Source organism: Pseudopipra pipra, chromosome 27 (assembly GCF_036250125.1).
Source record: "Pseudopipra pipra isolate bDixPip1 chromosome 27, bDixPip1.hap1, whole genome shotgun sequence".
In the NCBI taxonomy this organism is placed as follows: domain Eukaryota; kingdom Metazoa; phylum Chordata; class Aves; order Passeriformes; family Pipridae; genus Pseudopipra; species Pseudopipra pipra.
The window spans coordinates 5,366,350-5,382,183 of record NC_087575.1 but is presented as its reverse complement, the minus strand read 5'-3'; the positions used below and the strand labels follow the sequence as shown (position 1 = coordinate 5,382,183).

General features: G+C 57.9%; 1 protein-coding gene and 1 long non-coding RNA gene across 4 annotated transcripts; both read left to right on the top strand.

Moving 5' to 3' along the window:
• Window positions 1–2,736: 2,736 nt before the first annotated feature.
• Window positions 2,737–8,989, top strand: LOC135403355 (uncharacterized). The gene is made up of 2 exons (XR_010425370.1): window positions 2,737–7,725; window positions 8,379–8,989. It is a non-coding gene; the product is annotated as an uncharacterized LOC135403355 (long non-coding RNA).
• A 1,079-nt stretch (window positions 8,990–10,068) lies between these two features.
• Window positions 10,069–15,229, top strand: CIRBP (cold inducible RNA binding protein). Of its 3 annotated transcripts, XM_064637318.1 has the most exons (8): window positions 10,069–10,310; window positions 10,888–10,996; window positions 11,093–11,199; window positions 11,649–11,787; window positions 11,879–11,963; window positions 12,068–12,132; window positions 14,341–14,433; window positions 14,598–15,229. In XM_064637318.1, the coding sequence occupies exons 2-7, from the start codon at window positions 10,894–10,896 to the stop codon at window positions 14,343–14,345; spliced, it is 504 nt and encodes a 167-aa protein (XP_064493388.1). In that variant the 5' UTR covers window positions 10,069–10,310; window positions 10,888–10,893; the 3' UTR covers window positions 14,346–14,433; window positions 14,598–15,229. The 3 variants fall into 3 exon arrangements, with proteins under 3 accessions (XP_064493388.1, XP_064493387.1, XP_064493386.1); XM_064637317.1 differs by lacking the exons at window positions 14,341–14,433; window positions 14,598–15,229 and adding an exon at window positions 12,461–13,209; XM_064637316.1 differs by lacking the exons at window positions 14,341–14,433; window positions 14,598–15,229 and having other exon boundaries at window positions 12,068–13,209.
• Window positions 15,230–15,834: the final 605 nt, after the last annotated feature.

Here is a 15,834-nt window from a genome sequence, read left to right as displayed (position 1 = left end):
GGCAGAACGGGGGACCTGGGTAGGGGACAGCTGGCTGCAGAGGGGGGCAGTCAGTGGTGCCTTGTGGTGCTGAGGTGCTGAGCCAGGGGCCAGCAGTGCTGTGCAGTGCTCAGGGTGCTGTGTTGGCGTCACTGGTGCTGTGCAGTGCCTGGGGTGCTGTGCTGGCGGTGCCACGCAGTGCCCAAGGTGCAGTGCCACGGCACAGGCAGCCTCTGTGAGTCAGAGCAAGGTGCAGTAGCTGCCCCCTCCCCACTCACCCGTTCCCAGGCCCTGCTCACCAGATTCACTTTCACAATGACTGGTGCAGCCGCTCCGGCTCTGCTGAGATCGCCCTGGCCCACACTGCCCACGCTGCCTGTGGCCTCCTGCCCTGTGTCACCACCTGTGACCCTGCACGGTGCTGCCACTGGCCTCGGCCAAGCCCCCTCAGCCCTGGCCCTCACCAGCTCCTGCCCCAGGTGCTGCCAAGCAGGGCAGTGTTTGCCCTCCTCAGTGGACCCTGCGTGTCCCCGAGGGGCTGCAGCCCCTGCGCAGGGCCGGGGTCCGGGGGGTGGCAGTGGCGGGTGGCAGTGGGGTGTCACGGCCGGCAGTGAGTCAGCACAGGCAGGTGGGGACGGACACAGGGACGCCGTGATCGGGGACGCTGTGATCGGGGAATGACTCATGTGTTAAACAAACAAACAGGCGAGTCTGTGTCGGCAGCTTCCTCCTCGCCCCAGCACCGGGGAGCCGTCGGTGCACCCCGGTCACCGAGCCCCTGCAGCGGAGCTGCCGCCACACGCGGTGTCACAGGCACATACGTGCACAGGGAACCCCTGCCCCGCAGCCGGCAGGACGGTCCCGGGGGTCCTGGGGCAGGGGGTGACAGGCCCTGGTGATTCCTGGGATCCCCAAACACCTGCCTTTCGCCCTCGCTCAGGAGCTGCAGTGGCCGGAGCCGGGCGGGCACCTGGCTCCCAGAGCCGGGGATTTCCCAGGTCCAGCCTCACCTGGGCTGGGGCCCTGTGGCCTCTCCCTGGGCCTGCAGGTGTAAAACCCAACCGTAGGCAACCACCCAGCCCATGGCACGGCCGGCCTGCCCGGGCACCCTGCGGCTCAGCCACGTGCCTGCCGGGCTGGGAGCGAGCTGGGGGGTGGCAGCCAACTGCCCGGCTCTGGCTCGTCCCGGTCCTGCAGCCCCTGACCTGCGGGTCCCACTGCTGAGCCGAATTCAGTCTGTTCTCAGCCTAAAGGTGCTTCTCCCAGGCCCTGCTGTGTTCGGGGGCCATGAGTGATGCTGTGCCCTGGCACAGGGTCCATCCCCCCGACCCCCGGTGGGGCTGTGCCGTCACCACCAGCGAGTCCAAGCGTGACCCGCGGCCTCGTGCGCACGCACACCCAGAACGTCAGGAATGTTTTGTGGGGAGGCTGGAAAACGGTCAGTCAGTCGTTTACTGGATTTTTTTCCACCCTTTCTGCTGTGGGTTTGGCCGGGGGCCCGGGGCGGGCTTGGGGGGGTGGGTGTGAGCAGGCGTGTGATGAGCCGGGTGTGACGGGGCTGGCGAGGGCTGCGAAAGTGCTGAGCTGGTGTGAACCCGCCATCCCCATCTCCTCCTCTCCAGCCCTTCCTGGAAGCGGCTGCAGGGAACGTTCCTGCCGGGTGTGGTTACGTGGGCAGCTGTGCCCATCCCCAGGCGTCGGGGCGCCTCATACGGGAGGGAGAGGCCAAGGGCAGGGGGTGCAGCCTGGGGGGTCAGTGCGGGTGCCCTGCGTGCTCCTGCCTCGCTGAGGGGGGACGAGGTGAGGGGCCCACACAGGCTGGGAATGTTGCTGCTCCTCGGGTCCCTGTGCCACTTCCCCTTCCCCATGGGGGGAGCGTGGGGCTGGGGGGAGTGTGTCCTGCCTGGAGCCACACGCTGAGTCAGGGACAGGACAGGAATAGAGTCGGGTGCCTGAGTCACAGCCCGCGTGCAAAACCAGCAGCACTTCCCCAGGAAGGGGGAACCCCAGGGCCCTGACACCCCCGGTATTGTGTCAGCCACTTCCCTGGGATCAGGGTCCCCCACTCCTGCATCGGCCATGGCTCCCTCTGGAGCTGGGACCTGCCACCGCCGCTGGCTCTGTCCCTTGCTGCTGTAACCAGCCACAAGGACAGGAGATCAGGCAGGGATGCAGGCAGGGAGCAGCTGCCCCACCACAGGACCTTCTCTCTGTGCCCACGCAGGGCATGGAGCCCCCCAGCCCCCAGTTCCAGCCAGGGTACCGTGCTAGTGCTCCCCTGGCACACGCGTGTGCACAGTGCACCCCCCCCGCCTGTGCATTGCACTGCAAGTGGGACAGACCCTCCTGCACCCTCCGGCTGTCCGGCTGTTCCCCCGCCAGCTCTCACAGACCCCCCCTCCCTCCCGCCTCCCCCAGAGCCTTCCCGCAGTGTCTCCATTGATAAATCTGGAGCGTTGCCATGGTGACGCTGCCGTGGGGCGCAGCGCGGGGCTGCCGAGGGGCCCAGGCCCACGGCACAGGGCCGGGGGGGCTGCTGGATCCACGCGTGTGGCCGTGCACACGTGTGTGATTTCACAGGCGTGTGGCCGCACACACGTGTGTGATTTCACGTGTGTGATTTCACAGGCGTGTGGCTGCACACGTGCATGCATGTCCCGTGCTGGGGGCTTGGGGGGCCCAGCAGTGTTTGGTGACTGCACCGCGCCGGCAGTGGGACCCCACGGGGGGGGCAGGGGGGCGGCTCTGGCATGTAAGGGGAGCACAGAGGGGGCTGGAACTGGGCCCTGCTCTGGGGAAGCCCTGGGACCACCCAGGGACCTCAAGCACAGCCGGGCAGCTGCAGACCCTGGGGCTCTGGGGCTGGGGGGGCTCAGGCAGGCAGTGCCTGCCCCCAGGCAGCTCCCACTGTTCCCTGCACCCTCTGGCACCCACGGCCCCTGTGCTCGGGGGTCCACGTGGGGAGCCCACGCCTGCTTTGGCCACACGTGTTCGACCCCGTGGACGTGGGCAGAGCCTGGTGCTGCTGGTGCTGCAGCCCTGAGCGCCCTGCAGGGGACCGGGGGTGCTGAGGGGGTGCCGGGTGCTGGGATCAGCCCCGTTTGCAGCCAGGAGTCAGGGGACACAGGCAGGACCCCGGGGTACGGGGTGATGTGGGATTGCTGCCAGCGGGGCCGTGGCACAAGCGTGGGCTGCGCGGGCACACGCGTGCGGTGCCGCGTGGGCAGGATCGGTGCGTGTGGCGTGGCTGCCCTCTGCTGCCACGGCCACGGCAGCGCCCAGCACCACGGCACCCGTGGGACGCTGCGGGGGGGCCTTGGCAGGGACCCCCTTTGTGCAGAACAATGGCAGCCCCCCTCCCGCCAGCCCCTGGCCCTCACCCGCAGCCTGCGGGTAGGGGTGAGGGGCTGCCAGGGCTGGGGGGGGCAGGGGAGGGGGCTCTGAGATGTTGTTGAAGATGAAATGTCCCCACACCCCTCAGCTGGGACGGGGTCACCCAGCAGCCAGGAGGAAACAAAGCATTTTCTGGGCTTTCAGAGCCCTGAGGAGGGGGCTCAGCCCCGGGTGGGCCGGTGTCGGTTCCTGGTGGTCTCCGCTGGTCTCAGGGGCGTGGGGCTGGTGTGGATCCTGCAGTTCCATCCCATCCTCCATCCCGCGTTGGGAAGCAGGTCATGTCCAGCTCCCGGCACGGCGGCAGCGCTGGGGGAGCTCGGCTTTCTGGGGCAGCTCTGGGCTGCTGGAGCAGCCAACTGCGGCTTCCTGCGCTGCCGGGGCCCGGGGGAGGGATTCCAGCGGCGCGGGGCTACGTGGCACTGCCGTCAGGGGGACAGGGCACTGGGGGGCTCAGCCCCCCACTCCTCTTCAGCTCACCCCAAAGAGGGGCTCTTGGCACCCGTCTCCTCCCTGGCAGCAATACAGGGAGGGCTGGGGGGAAAAGAGGTTTCTGTGCAGGTTTGTCTGAGGAAGCTCACTGGGAGGTGGGATGCTGGGAGGGGCTGGGATGAGCACTGTGGCTCCTTGCAGAGGTGTGAGGTCAGTGGGATGCTGGGGGTCTTGGCTGCTCCACGAAGGGCATCCTTCTGCCCCATGGAGGGCTCCCAGAAAGCTCTTTGCTCCAGGAGTTGCTCCCTCAGCTCGGGGCAGCTGATCTGGGTGGTACCAGCCTGTGCGGTGCCAGGATCCGGCCTTTCCCTGCGGAACGCCCGGCTCCCAGGGCAGGTGTGGTGCTGCTGGAGGCAGAGACGCTGCCTCTACCTGCCTCCATTCAGATCAGCGCGGGGGGAGCATGGGGGAACTTTCCCGACTCGTTTCCCCACCTTAAGGGGAAAAAAAGAGAAGGAGTCGCATGACTTGGAGCTTCCCGAGAGGCAGCGCGGGGAGAGTGACCCAGGGAGCCAAGAATCTGCTCCGCTGTCGTGTCTCATTCCTGCTCTGCGGTGCAGGGCTGGGAGAGGTTGGGTTACGGGAGGCGCGGAAAGGGGACGGTGCAGGATGAGCTCATGCGAGGGCGCGGGAACCTTCTGGGCAGGAAAAAACGTTGATGCTGCAGTTCAGGGATTTCTGCAATCGCGGCTGTTCCCGCAGATCCCCGGCTCGCTCCGCCCAGGCCGTCCCCTGTGCCCAGGGCAATCGACCTGCCCGGGGGGGCTGTGGGGCTCAAGGTGATTCACGTGCCCTCGCAGGGACACGGCAGCACACGGCGAGGAGCTGTGCAGCAAAGAGGGAGAGAGGGGGACATGGGGTCCTGGGGGGACACCGGGGTTCTGGGGAGCTCCAGGACCCTTGTGCAGGGAGCTGGACCAAAGGCCACCCTGCATGGGCTTGAGGGGGGTGTGGGACCATCGGCCCCACCAGAAGTTGTGTCAGCAAACCCCAGTGTGAGGTTTTGCTACCTGGTCCCCACGGTGCCACCACCGGTGAGAGGGGGTGTGTGGAGGGGCACGAGGGGCCTGGAAAAGCTCCGATTTCCCCCAGCACCAGGGCTGGCTCCCCTCAGTGTGTAATTCACCCCATGCTGTGTTCCTGGTTCCTGGCAGTTTTCTCCCTGCTGACTGTGGATAAATCCTTCCCACGTCTCCAGCCCTCCGTCCCACAAGGTCTCTCGGTGCCGCGCGGTCAGAGGCTGTTTGTCCTGTCCTTGGGTAGCATCTCCTGCCCTTAAGAACTCGATGCTGCAAATACTCTTAGATGATGATTAATGAGCGCTTATATAACTGAGCTGAGTCCTTAATGCAGCCGGGAGGGTGACAGGAGGGAAGGTGGGAGCAACAAACTGCACGTCACTGCAGCTGCTGCTGCTTTTCCCACACCAGAGCAGCCCCATCCCGCACGGGGGGATGCTGGAGGGAGAGCCCCCCACGGGGCAGCAGCTGGGGCAGCCCCCACCTGGGTTTCCCAGGCAGGTTTGGATGCCATGGCATGGCCAGGCTCTCCAGCACGGCAGAGCTGGCAGGGGAAGGGTTTATGCTGGTAAAGCATCGCTGTGTGACAGTGTCTGGAATGTTGTGCTGATGCTGGTGAGCTGGGAGTGCTGGAAAAGGGTCCAAATCCCACAGCAACACCTGACTGTGGCCCACGTGGGGTGAGAGGGCTGCTGCCAGAGCTGCTGTGTGCTGGGTGCAGTTGTTTCTAAATTTGGCTGTGTTTGGGCAGGTAGGGGTGGCCTGACACACAGGATTTGGTTTTCCATAATCTGGCTGGGAAGCACCAGCCCTGATAAATCTGCTGCTCAGCGCCAAGGCACTTCCATGGTTGCCATGGTTTCCACATGCTTATTTTCACCATCTTCCTCACCTCAGCCGGGGTGCACCGGCATTCCCAGCCCCGAATCCCCCCTCACCTCAGCCGGGGTGCACCGGCATTCCCAGCCCCGAATCCCCCCTCACCTCGGCTCATTTCCTAATACTCTGGTTTGGGTATCCCAACGCTGCTGTGCATCCCAGCTCTTTGCTGTGCCCCCGATCCCCCTGCTCCCTGTGCCTCCAATCCCCCCCCTCTCGGTGGATCCAATCCCCCCATGACTGCAGATCCAATTCCCCCACTCCCTGTGGATTCAATCCCCCCACTCACTATGGATCTGATTCCTGTGGATCCAGTCCCCCATTCCCTGTGGCTTTGTCCTACAACTGGGTAAATCCCAGTCACAGGAACTGGCCGAGGGAAGCGCAGCAGCCCCGGCTCCTCGCCATGGCAACGGCAGGATTGCGTCAGGGCTTTTCTTTCCAACTGCAAAGCTGGATGAGCAACTCCCTCAGGGACAGGAGTAAGGGAGAAGGGAATATTCTTTTTCCCGGGGGCTTTGGGACTGCCAGTTCCCAAATCCAGCCCCAGCTCAGTGTTTTGCTCCTTGCTCCTGGGTCCAGGGCTGCGATGGGACAGTGTGTGGTCATACAGGGCTGAGACACCGGGGACAGTGAGAATTCCTGTGCTGGGGACAGTGAGTGCTCCTGTGCCAGAAAGGCTCCGTGTGCCTTCCCCACGCTGTGGCATCTCTGCTTGTGGCACAGGCTGAGCTTGCAGGGAGGCGGGGAAGGAGCCGGAGGTTTGGTGATGGATGGCTGCTTCAGTCCAGCCTCGCATTCCCTCTTTCCCTGCAGCCCCAGCAAAAACAAAGGGAGAGAAGGCAGCTCTTCTGCCGTTCAGGATGTGCTGGGCCTCGCTGGACCGTGCTGGGCTCTGCTGTGCCCCGGTGCAGGAGGGTGGTCCTGGGGGCTCCCCAAGGCCCAGGGGGAAGAGCGCGGTGCCAGAGCCTGGAGCAGGCGTGGGCTGGTGGGTGGTTGTGTTCCCTCCCAGCCCTGGGTAAGGCACGGCCCCAGAGCAGAGACACCCAGCGCTGGCCCTGGAGCAGGCGTGGGCTGGTGGATGGTTGTGCTCCCTCCCAGCCCTGGGTAAGGCACAGCCCCAGAGCAGAGACACCCAGCGCTGGCCCTGGCGCTCGGGCACCCTCTGCCCCATCCTCCCTCCCGGCGCTCCCCTCCCGGGAGGAGCTGCTCTGGGATTTGGGAACCTCATCAGAGTGGTGCCCGGGGCGGGGGCTGCCCTTGGCTCCTGAGCAGGTGCCAGGGCTGCCGAGCAGGTTTGGGCTCCTACACAGCTCTGGGCAGTTCCGTGTGCCCTGGAAACAGGCCAGGAGTGCAAAGACTGGGAAAGGTCCCTACAAACACCACAGCAAGTGCTGCTCAGCGAGGACCCTCAGAGAAAACACCCACAGGTGAGGCTCTGGAGCTTACACAGGGATTGGGGCAGGATTGGTGCAGAGTGACCTCTGTGTTCTGCCTTGGGGTGTTGTGTGTTCGGGACCCCCTGGCAGGGCCCTGCTGCTGCAGGAGGTTTGATCTAAGGACCTGAATCCTGTGTTGTTTCATTGATTAATTAACTGCCCTAATGACTTGTGCGGGTGAGCTGCTTGCCATCCTGATCCCAGCACCACTTCCAGCTGGAGCCCATGGGATGTGCAGAGATGTCCCTGAGCCCCTCGGGCAGGTGACACAGGGCTGCTGCAGCCCCTGTGTGCAGCCTGCTCATGGAATACCCTGCGCTGGAAGGGACCCATGAGGATCATCGAGGCCACGGCTGACGTGACACACACCGTGTCTGATGCCCTGGGTCAGGAACGAGCAGATCTGGAGCACGGAAAGCTCCTGGGAGCTGTGGAATTGGGGCAGGAGCGTGGTTTCCTCGGTCCAGCTCTCGTCGTTTCACTGGGTAACTCTGTCAGTGCCAAAGCAAAGGCACCAACACACCCAGGTGAGACCAAAGTCACCCTTTTGGGACAAATCCAGCCAGGGCTGCAATCTCCATTCCCTGTCACAGCAGCTGCTCTGCTCCCACGAGCCTTTCATCCTGCCGGGACTCGGATTCCTCTGGAGCAGCAAAGGCTCACAGTGTTATTCTCTAACATCCGACCTGCCTGGCTTCGTGTGAGGAGTCAAACCCCCGTGAATCCTGGTGTTTGTCCCTTGAGTTTGCAGCAGGGATGGTGTTGGGCTGGCAGCTCCTCCCAGGGTGGCTGGAAAACGGCTCCGTGCATCAAGGTCGCTTTATCTGCCCTCATCCCGGGCCAGAAAGCTCACATTAATGGGTCGCTAATTTAATCAAAGTGCAGGGCTGGGATCTTTTTTCCCTCTTGAAGGGCAGAAATCAATTTGCAATGACAGCGGATGCACCTCCTCACTCCTCCAGGCTCCTGACAGACCACTCAGAATTAGCCCCACACAAAATTAGGTGGAATTAAAAAAGCCCACCAGACTTATTCAGTAATTCAGACCCAGAATTTAAAATTGAAATGCCCGTCTCAAACCAGCAATCAGTTTTCTCATTTGCATAAAATACTGTACTACTTTCTCCTTCTATTTGCAGTTTCATCCCGTTTTTAACTCTTGCTCTTTGTATATTTACAGAATCATGGAATATTCTGAGTTGGAAGGGACTCACAAGGAAGTCCAACTCCTGTTACAGATGTTTTCTTCTTTACTGCAGAACATATCAGATACAATTAATTATATATATAAAAATGTAAATTATCATTATTCAGTGTTGTTAATTTGCTCTCAGGACTGAAAAGTGAGTAAATTTTTTCACAGTAAGAAATAATAATAATAATAACAATAATAATAATATTGTCTTGATCTTGATATTGGGCTTTTTTAGGTGTTTTTGAGCACTTTGGTGGCACCGTCCCACCCCTGCAGGCCTGTGTGCTCAGAGAAACCACTGATGGGGTTTCGTAATTACTGTATGTGTTGTTTACAAACAGCCCTTTTCCTGCAAATCCCGAAGGTGTAGCAACAAATCAGGGAGGAAAAGGCCAGTTTCTGTGCTCTGGGAGGAATGGAATGGAATGGAATGGAATGGAATGGAATGGAATGGAATGGAATGGAACAGAATGGAATGGAATGGGCGCTCCCTGCTTGGACAGAGCAATCACAGGCAGATTTCTTTGCATCTCCCTGCGGTTTGTTTGTCTCTGTCTCAGCGCTCGGTTTGGAAATCAATCACCAAAGAGTCCTTATTTCCATACTCCAGTGGTTTTATTTATTCTGTGCAGCTGGGAGGGAAGGACGGAATAACGGAAGGAGGGCGGCCGCGCGTTCCTGCTGTGAACTGCAGTGGGAATTACGGGGAATTTCTGGAGGCAGCGCCGATGTGGCCAGACCTGTCCCTGGCCGGGGGACACATGCAGTGACCCGTGGTGTGTCCGGTCCTGTCCCCACACACGGTGACACCACAGCCCCGTCCTCGCCGTGTTTCCTTCCCCTTTTCCTCCCTGTTCCTTCCTGCCAGTCTCCTCCTCTCCCATATATTTGTTCCCTCCCTCGAGTTCCTTCCTCTTCTGCATTTTAAAACACTTTTTCTGCATTTTCTACACGAGATTGTAATTATCTTATGAAACACTGAACATTTTTATTTTAAGGGCTTTTTCAGGCCGCTGTAGCCCCTCACTGAGACACGTGTTTATCTTTGTCAGGTTCCTCTTTCAATACGGAAGTTTTTACTGCTGGAGGCGTTCTCACCTTAGGGAAACCTCAGGGTGGGCTTTTAACCATTTCAGTGGGAAACGGGCTGAGCAAAGATCTTTTATTATTATGTTTTGAACAGAATTTTTGTTGCTTTGGCTGCTTCTCACACTCATCGTGCTGAGCTCTCCCAACTGTGTGTGTGGGACAACATTGGGAGGAGGAGGCTGAAGGGATCGTTCCCTACGGGCCGTGGGGCAGGGAGGAGGGGTGGTGACAGGACGGGGCCCTGGGCCGGGGGTGACAGGAGGGGACACGGCGGGAGGAGCCTCCGGGTCCGGGCCGGGGGCAGCGCTCGCCGCCCAAGATGGCGGCGGCCCCTGAGGCGGCCCCTTTGTCTGCGGCCGCCGCCGCATTGCGAGAAGGGCGCGAAACTGGGGCAGCGCGGACACGCCCCCAGCTCGCGGTGTGGACGGGGCGTGCGGCCCCCCCGGCCAATCAGCGGCCTCCACTTCCTTCCCTCTCACAGGGGCGCTCCCGCCCGCCCCCGCGAGCGCAGCCAATCGGCGGTGCCCACCGTGCCCCGCCCCCGGATGGGCGGAGGGGGCGGGGCCACTCGGCTGGTTTGTTTGCGCGCCCCTCCCCTCGCTCCCCGCCGCGGCTCATGAATATTAACGAATCCCGCCCAATCGGGTGGTGCGGCGGTGGCAGCGCTTTGGTGGCGTAATCGCCCCGCCTTGCAGCGGGATTAATCTGCATATTCATGAATGGGCGGGGCGGAGCGCGGGCGTTTATAAGGCGCCGCCCCGCCAGGCTCGCCGTACATTGCGCTGAGGCTTTGAAGTGCTGTGTCGATCCCGCACCGCCCGGGCACCGGTGAGTGCCGCCGCGAGGGGCGGTCGCGCCGGGCCGCGGGGGGGGCTGCGCCGAGCGGAGCCGCGTCCCGGGGGCGGAGGGCCGGGTCACAGGGTAGGCCGGGCCGCGGCGCCCGCCCCGGCGCTCGGTGTGAGCCGCGGGCGTGGGGAGCGCGGCGGAGCGGGCCCGGCTGGGCCGTGTGTGTGGAGGCGGGGGGGGGAAGGGGAAAGGGCCGCGGAGGGGGGAAACGCGCGCGCGGAAACAAAATGGCGACGGGCCTCGGCCGTGCAAAATGGCGGCGGGCGGGAGGGAGGGGGCGGTGTCGCGTCGGGCCGGCCGGCAGGCGGCGCCGCGGCGTGCGCATGCGCGCTGGGCCCGTGCGGGCGGGGGCCGGGGTCCCGCGGGGGCGGCGCTGGGCCCGGCTGAGACCCCCCCACCCGCCGCTGGAATCGCGGCCTCGGGGGCGTGTGAGGAGCCTCGTGCGGCGGTGGGAGCCCACATCGTTGTTGTCATAGGTGGCCTTAGAACGGTTTAGTCTTTCGGACCTCGTTGGGAATGTGTTTCGTGAGTGGCTGACTTGGTTCTGCTGGTTTGGCAGGTCAGGATGGCATCAGACGAGGGAAAGCTCTTTGTCGGCGGGCTCAGTTTCGACACCAACGAGCAGTCGTTGGAGCAAGTCTTCTCTAAATACGGACAGATTTCGGAAGGTGAGACTGCAGAGCCAAGCCGAGCTGGCTTCCACTGGCTCGTTACATTCTCCAGGTGCTGATGTGTTGGTTTTTTTTTTTCCATCCTTTCAACAGTCGTGGTGGTTAAAGACAGAGAAACTCAGAGATCCAGAGGTTTTGGGTTTGTTACTTTTGAAAACATCGATGATGCAAAGGACGCAATGATGGCCATGAACGGAAAGGTGAGGAGGCCCTGGAACTGATTCTTTATTACCAAAAGCATAAGAGAATCAGGGGAGGTGTGCTGTTGTTCAGTCTGTGTGGGAAAACAGATAAATGCCAGTGTTTTAAGGGCATGAAATTATACAGATGTAAATAAGATGGTTTCATGATGTTACAAATGTGTGTTTAGCAATTTATACCTGATACAAAAATTCTATGATTTTACCTGTGTAACTGTGAAAGAGTAGAATTTTATAGGAATTCCTATACAGTAGGAATTATATCCAGTTTAAATACCAATTTATTTGTCTATTTGGCTTAGTTGTGACAGGACATAAAGCATTTCTTGTATAAGAATCAGTAAATTCTGGTAGTGCTTGGCTGATGGTGGAGCTGTGTAACTCACTGCATCTCTGCTTGGCTGTTTAGATATTTGACCTTTGTGTGGGCTAACTGTGGTTCTGTTTAGTCCGTAGATGGGCGTCAGATCCGAGTGGACCAGGCTGGGAAATCCTCCGAGAACAGATCCCGTGGCTACAGAGGGGGGTCCTCGGGGGGCCGGGGCTTCTTCCGCGGGGGCCGAGGCCGGGGCCGCGGCTTCTCCAGAGGTGAGAGCGTGTGGGTGACCCGCAGGGCCTGGAGGGGGTGGGAGTTGCTTGTCAGACTGCCTAATAAAACCACGTGTCCCGTTCTTCCAAGGAGGTGGAGAGAGAGGCTATGGCGGCAGCAGATTCGATTCCAGAAGCGGAGGCTATAACGGCTCCAGAGACTACTATAATAGCAGGTAAGGGCCGTGCAGCACCGGGGCCGTGGGGGAGCTCTGCCAGCCCCGCTGGGGGTCACGGGAGGGGTTGAGCAGGTGTGAAGCAGGTGCTGTTTGTCCCGCAGGAGTCAAGGTGGCTATGGAGACAGGAACTCGGGAGGCTCCTACAGAGACAGCTACGACAGTTACGGTAAGTGCCGCTCCGAGCGGGAGCGCTGAGTCCGTGTGCTGTAGGAGCTCTGAACCTGCTGAGCCTGAGCCTGGAGTGGGGCAGGCTCAGGCTGTGGACGTGGTGGTGCCGGGAGATTCTAATTTAATGCATGTGCAGGAGTTGCTCGGATCTAAGGCAAAGCAAGTGTTAAAAAAGGTTGTTCTGGCTGCCCTTACGCTCTGACCCGCGGGTGGGGGATCTCACAGTAGCCAAGTAGCAGTAGCCTCGGAATAATGCAAGGGAGTAAAATGCTGGAACTTGTCTTTGCTTCAGTGCCTTTACAATTGTGCCTGCTTCTTGTCCTCAGCTACACACAACGAGTAAAAATCCTTCCTGACTCAAGATCGTCCTTCCAATGGCTGTATTTATAAAGATTTTTGGAGCTTCGCTGAAATGGTTATTGTGTAGTACATCTACTTGTATTTTCACTTTTGTAGTATTATCAGTTCTGATCTTGTCAAACACAGCCTGGCAGCTTCTGAAATGAGATGGTCTGATTAGACTGTCTTGGAGAAAGCTCTGCTTTCAAGTGGTTTTAATCTTTTTTGAAAGCACTTCAGATTTTATTTTATCCTCCATGAATGAGCCAAGGTGTTACTTTTTTTTTTTTTTTAAAGTTGGGGCCCCAATTCAGTTTCTTTTGAGCTAGAAAGGACTTTGAACCGATGTTCACTGGAAGCTGAACAAGCTGTGGACTATTTTTTTTTTTTTCAAGTGCATTACCTTCGTCTTTTGTAACATTCCTTTAGTGTAGCAAGGTAGGAATGCGGCCTGGGTTCCGTTGGAAGGCAAACCACCTTGATATATCTAAAGAGAAACGTGCTTGTATGTTCAACCCGCATAACGGTATTTTTACTGTTGTAACGATGTAAATGACCCAGAACTAGACTTGCAAACTTACCATAAAGAGGTTCTTGAAAATGTTTATTTATATTGTCCTTTTTTACTGGAAGAAATATGCATATTCCATTGCTGTTGTATTTGAAGTGGTAAAGGATTCCTGTATACAGTTTTCTTTGGCTTTACGAAGCCTATTAAAAGACCGTCTGAAATGAACTCTGCTCCTGACATTTACATTTCATTGCACAACACAACCCTTGGAGACGAAGAACAATCTGGGAGCGAGAGGAGAAGATTAGGGATAGTGGCAGAGCCAGCCAGACGATTGACCAAGTGCTGGAATTTAATCCTAAAATCGGTCTTGACATGTGAATTGGCCAACAAATTTCACATAAAACGGTCCAACTTGTCTAGAGGCTGGAACTACAAACCTGAGGGTGTGTTAGGAGCAAAGCGCAGCTGGAATGTCAGGAAGGCCTAATGGATGTTTGCTCAAAACCTGCTGTAGCCTACACTGGGAAGCTGTAGAGAAGAGCCAGTGCTGTAGTCCCTGGGCTGTTCCCTGCGTGCCGAGCGCGTGTGCGATGTAGGGGAATGCCGGGCTTAGGTAGCTGTGTCATTGCTTACAAGTTCTAAGAATTCTTTGCTAGCAAATGGAAACTGCAGTGTCCTTGGAGAAAAGAAGTGTTGTGCCTCCAACAGAAACCTCTGAGACGAGAGCTGCTCTCTTGGCTAGTTCATATGTGGAAATAGTCCTGTAATTCGAGGTAACTCCTTTTGCTCATGTCCGCATCCTTCCTCTTGTTGAGAGCTCATTTGAAAGTCTAATGTACCTGTGAAATATTCCTTTTGACAATTTTGGTCAGCTGCTGGAAAAACGTTTAACCCATGCCGTATGCAACCTTTGGCTTGTGGCACACCTTGGGTTCCACAGATCAGAGTTGGGCATGCAGCCGTGTCTTGCTGTAGGTACGGAAGCAAGATGGGAACGAACTCCCTGACTCGATATGTGTTCATCTATTGAGACTCTTCCTAGACTTCATTAAGTTGCTCACTTTAATTGTAGCTTTCTTTGCCATCCTACTTGTTGCCATTAACTTTTTCCCATGGCCCACACTTCCTAAGCAGCCATGTCCAAGTGTTAACTCTCTGCTTAGGGATCCAATCCATGGGCTGGCTGAGCACGGGCAGCAGCCGGCCCGGAACAGTTTTCCCAGACTGTGCTTTGTGGTGTGATGGGTTCAGCGATGGCTTGTGAGACCCTCGTACGCTGTGAGCTGTGTGGGGGAGGTGGGGGACGTGCAGCCTCTGCCCGGCGTTCCTGTTAATGCCTCTCTGCTTTGGCAGGCTGAAGGGACCAGGGGCACGCCCCGGAGCCTGAGCGGATCCTGAGGGAGCAGAGCTGCGTTCCAGGGATGCCAGACTGAGTTTGCCAACCAGGTAACGGCCCTTCTGTCCACCCCTTGCCCCCTGAGCTTTTCCTGACCCAAAAGCTTTGGTGTGTCCCTGTTTCACAGCCTTGTGCTCCGAGTGGTCCAGTTAACCCTCTTTTGGGGGTCCCCATATCTTTATCCCCCTTCCAATTCTCTTTTATTTCATTTCAGCACCGAAAGGCATCAGAGAAGACCGAGGACAGACAGACCCTGAGTGCAGTGGGGAGATGAAGAGCCCAGAGCAGTGGTGGTGCTGTTTTTACATGGGTCAATTGAACAAGTCAGTTAAGCCAGAATAAAATACTGCAATGTGGAAAAAAAAAAAACAAATCTCTGTGGTACTTTTGTGGGAAACATAAGAATGTTTTTTTGGCAAGAAACTTACTGGTGCACAGCCTAGTTCAGAGCACAGAACACACCAGTGCTGTGGTGGTTGGGGCTCCAAGCAGACCGATGCCTGATCTTCATGGAAAACAAGGCTTGTTTTTGGTTAAATTCCAAAAATGTGGCAGCTCACTAATTAGTAGGATTTATCTTGGGAGAGGCTGACACTGTTTCAGGGTATGGCAGAATGAGGGGTGAGGGCAGTGAGTTTCTGATGGTCTCAGCTGCTCCTGCCCGATTTTCTTGTCTTAACAGTTATTTGCTTCGTTCTGCCTTTTTCTCTCCTTTTTTTAATGGATAAAATTGGAATTTGGTGAGGTGGTAAGTGAGGTGCTCACTCATGAGCCCTGAGGACTCCTTACACATCATTTCCCAGTAATAAGAGCCCCAGAAGGATATCAAATATAACGAAAGCTCAAGAGTGTGTGGAATCTTTGCTGAGAAAAATGTAGTCAGGTGAAAGTTTAAACAAATTCAAGCTGAAAATACTTAGAAGTAATGCTTTGTAAGACCTCCCTAAATGGGATGCTTTAGTGCCAGTAGGAATAATGAATAGATACAAAAATAGAGCCTGGGTGGAGGTGCTGTTATTTTTGGCATTGCTAATTACAGCGCAATAATGATGTGTTGCACAGATAGATGAGGGAATTGCTGGATCCAGGGGCTGGATGTAGAACCAAGTGGCATCCTCGGGAATTTGTTTGGGTGTCATGTGGCTGATGTGACATCTGGTGTGAGCTTGGGTGACCCATTTTTAACAAAAATGCCCTTTTTAAAGTCCTGTGTGTCCGGGCAGCTTGAGCCCTTCCCTGAGAGAAATGTGGGAGCAGAGTGGTGGTGCAGGGCAGTGACAGAGCCCTGGTCAGCCTGGAGTGTCTGTGGAGGAACAAGACTGGTGTTTAGAAATGCTCAAAACGCTCCTGATTCCAGCAGTGTCCACCTCGGGGGCGGGAATGGCCCTCGTGGTGGGGGAATGGTGACACTCAGGGGGAAATGGTGGTTCTGAGGGACAGGGTCTTGCTGT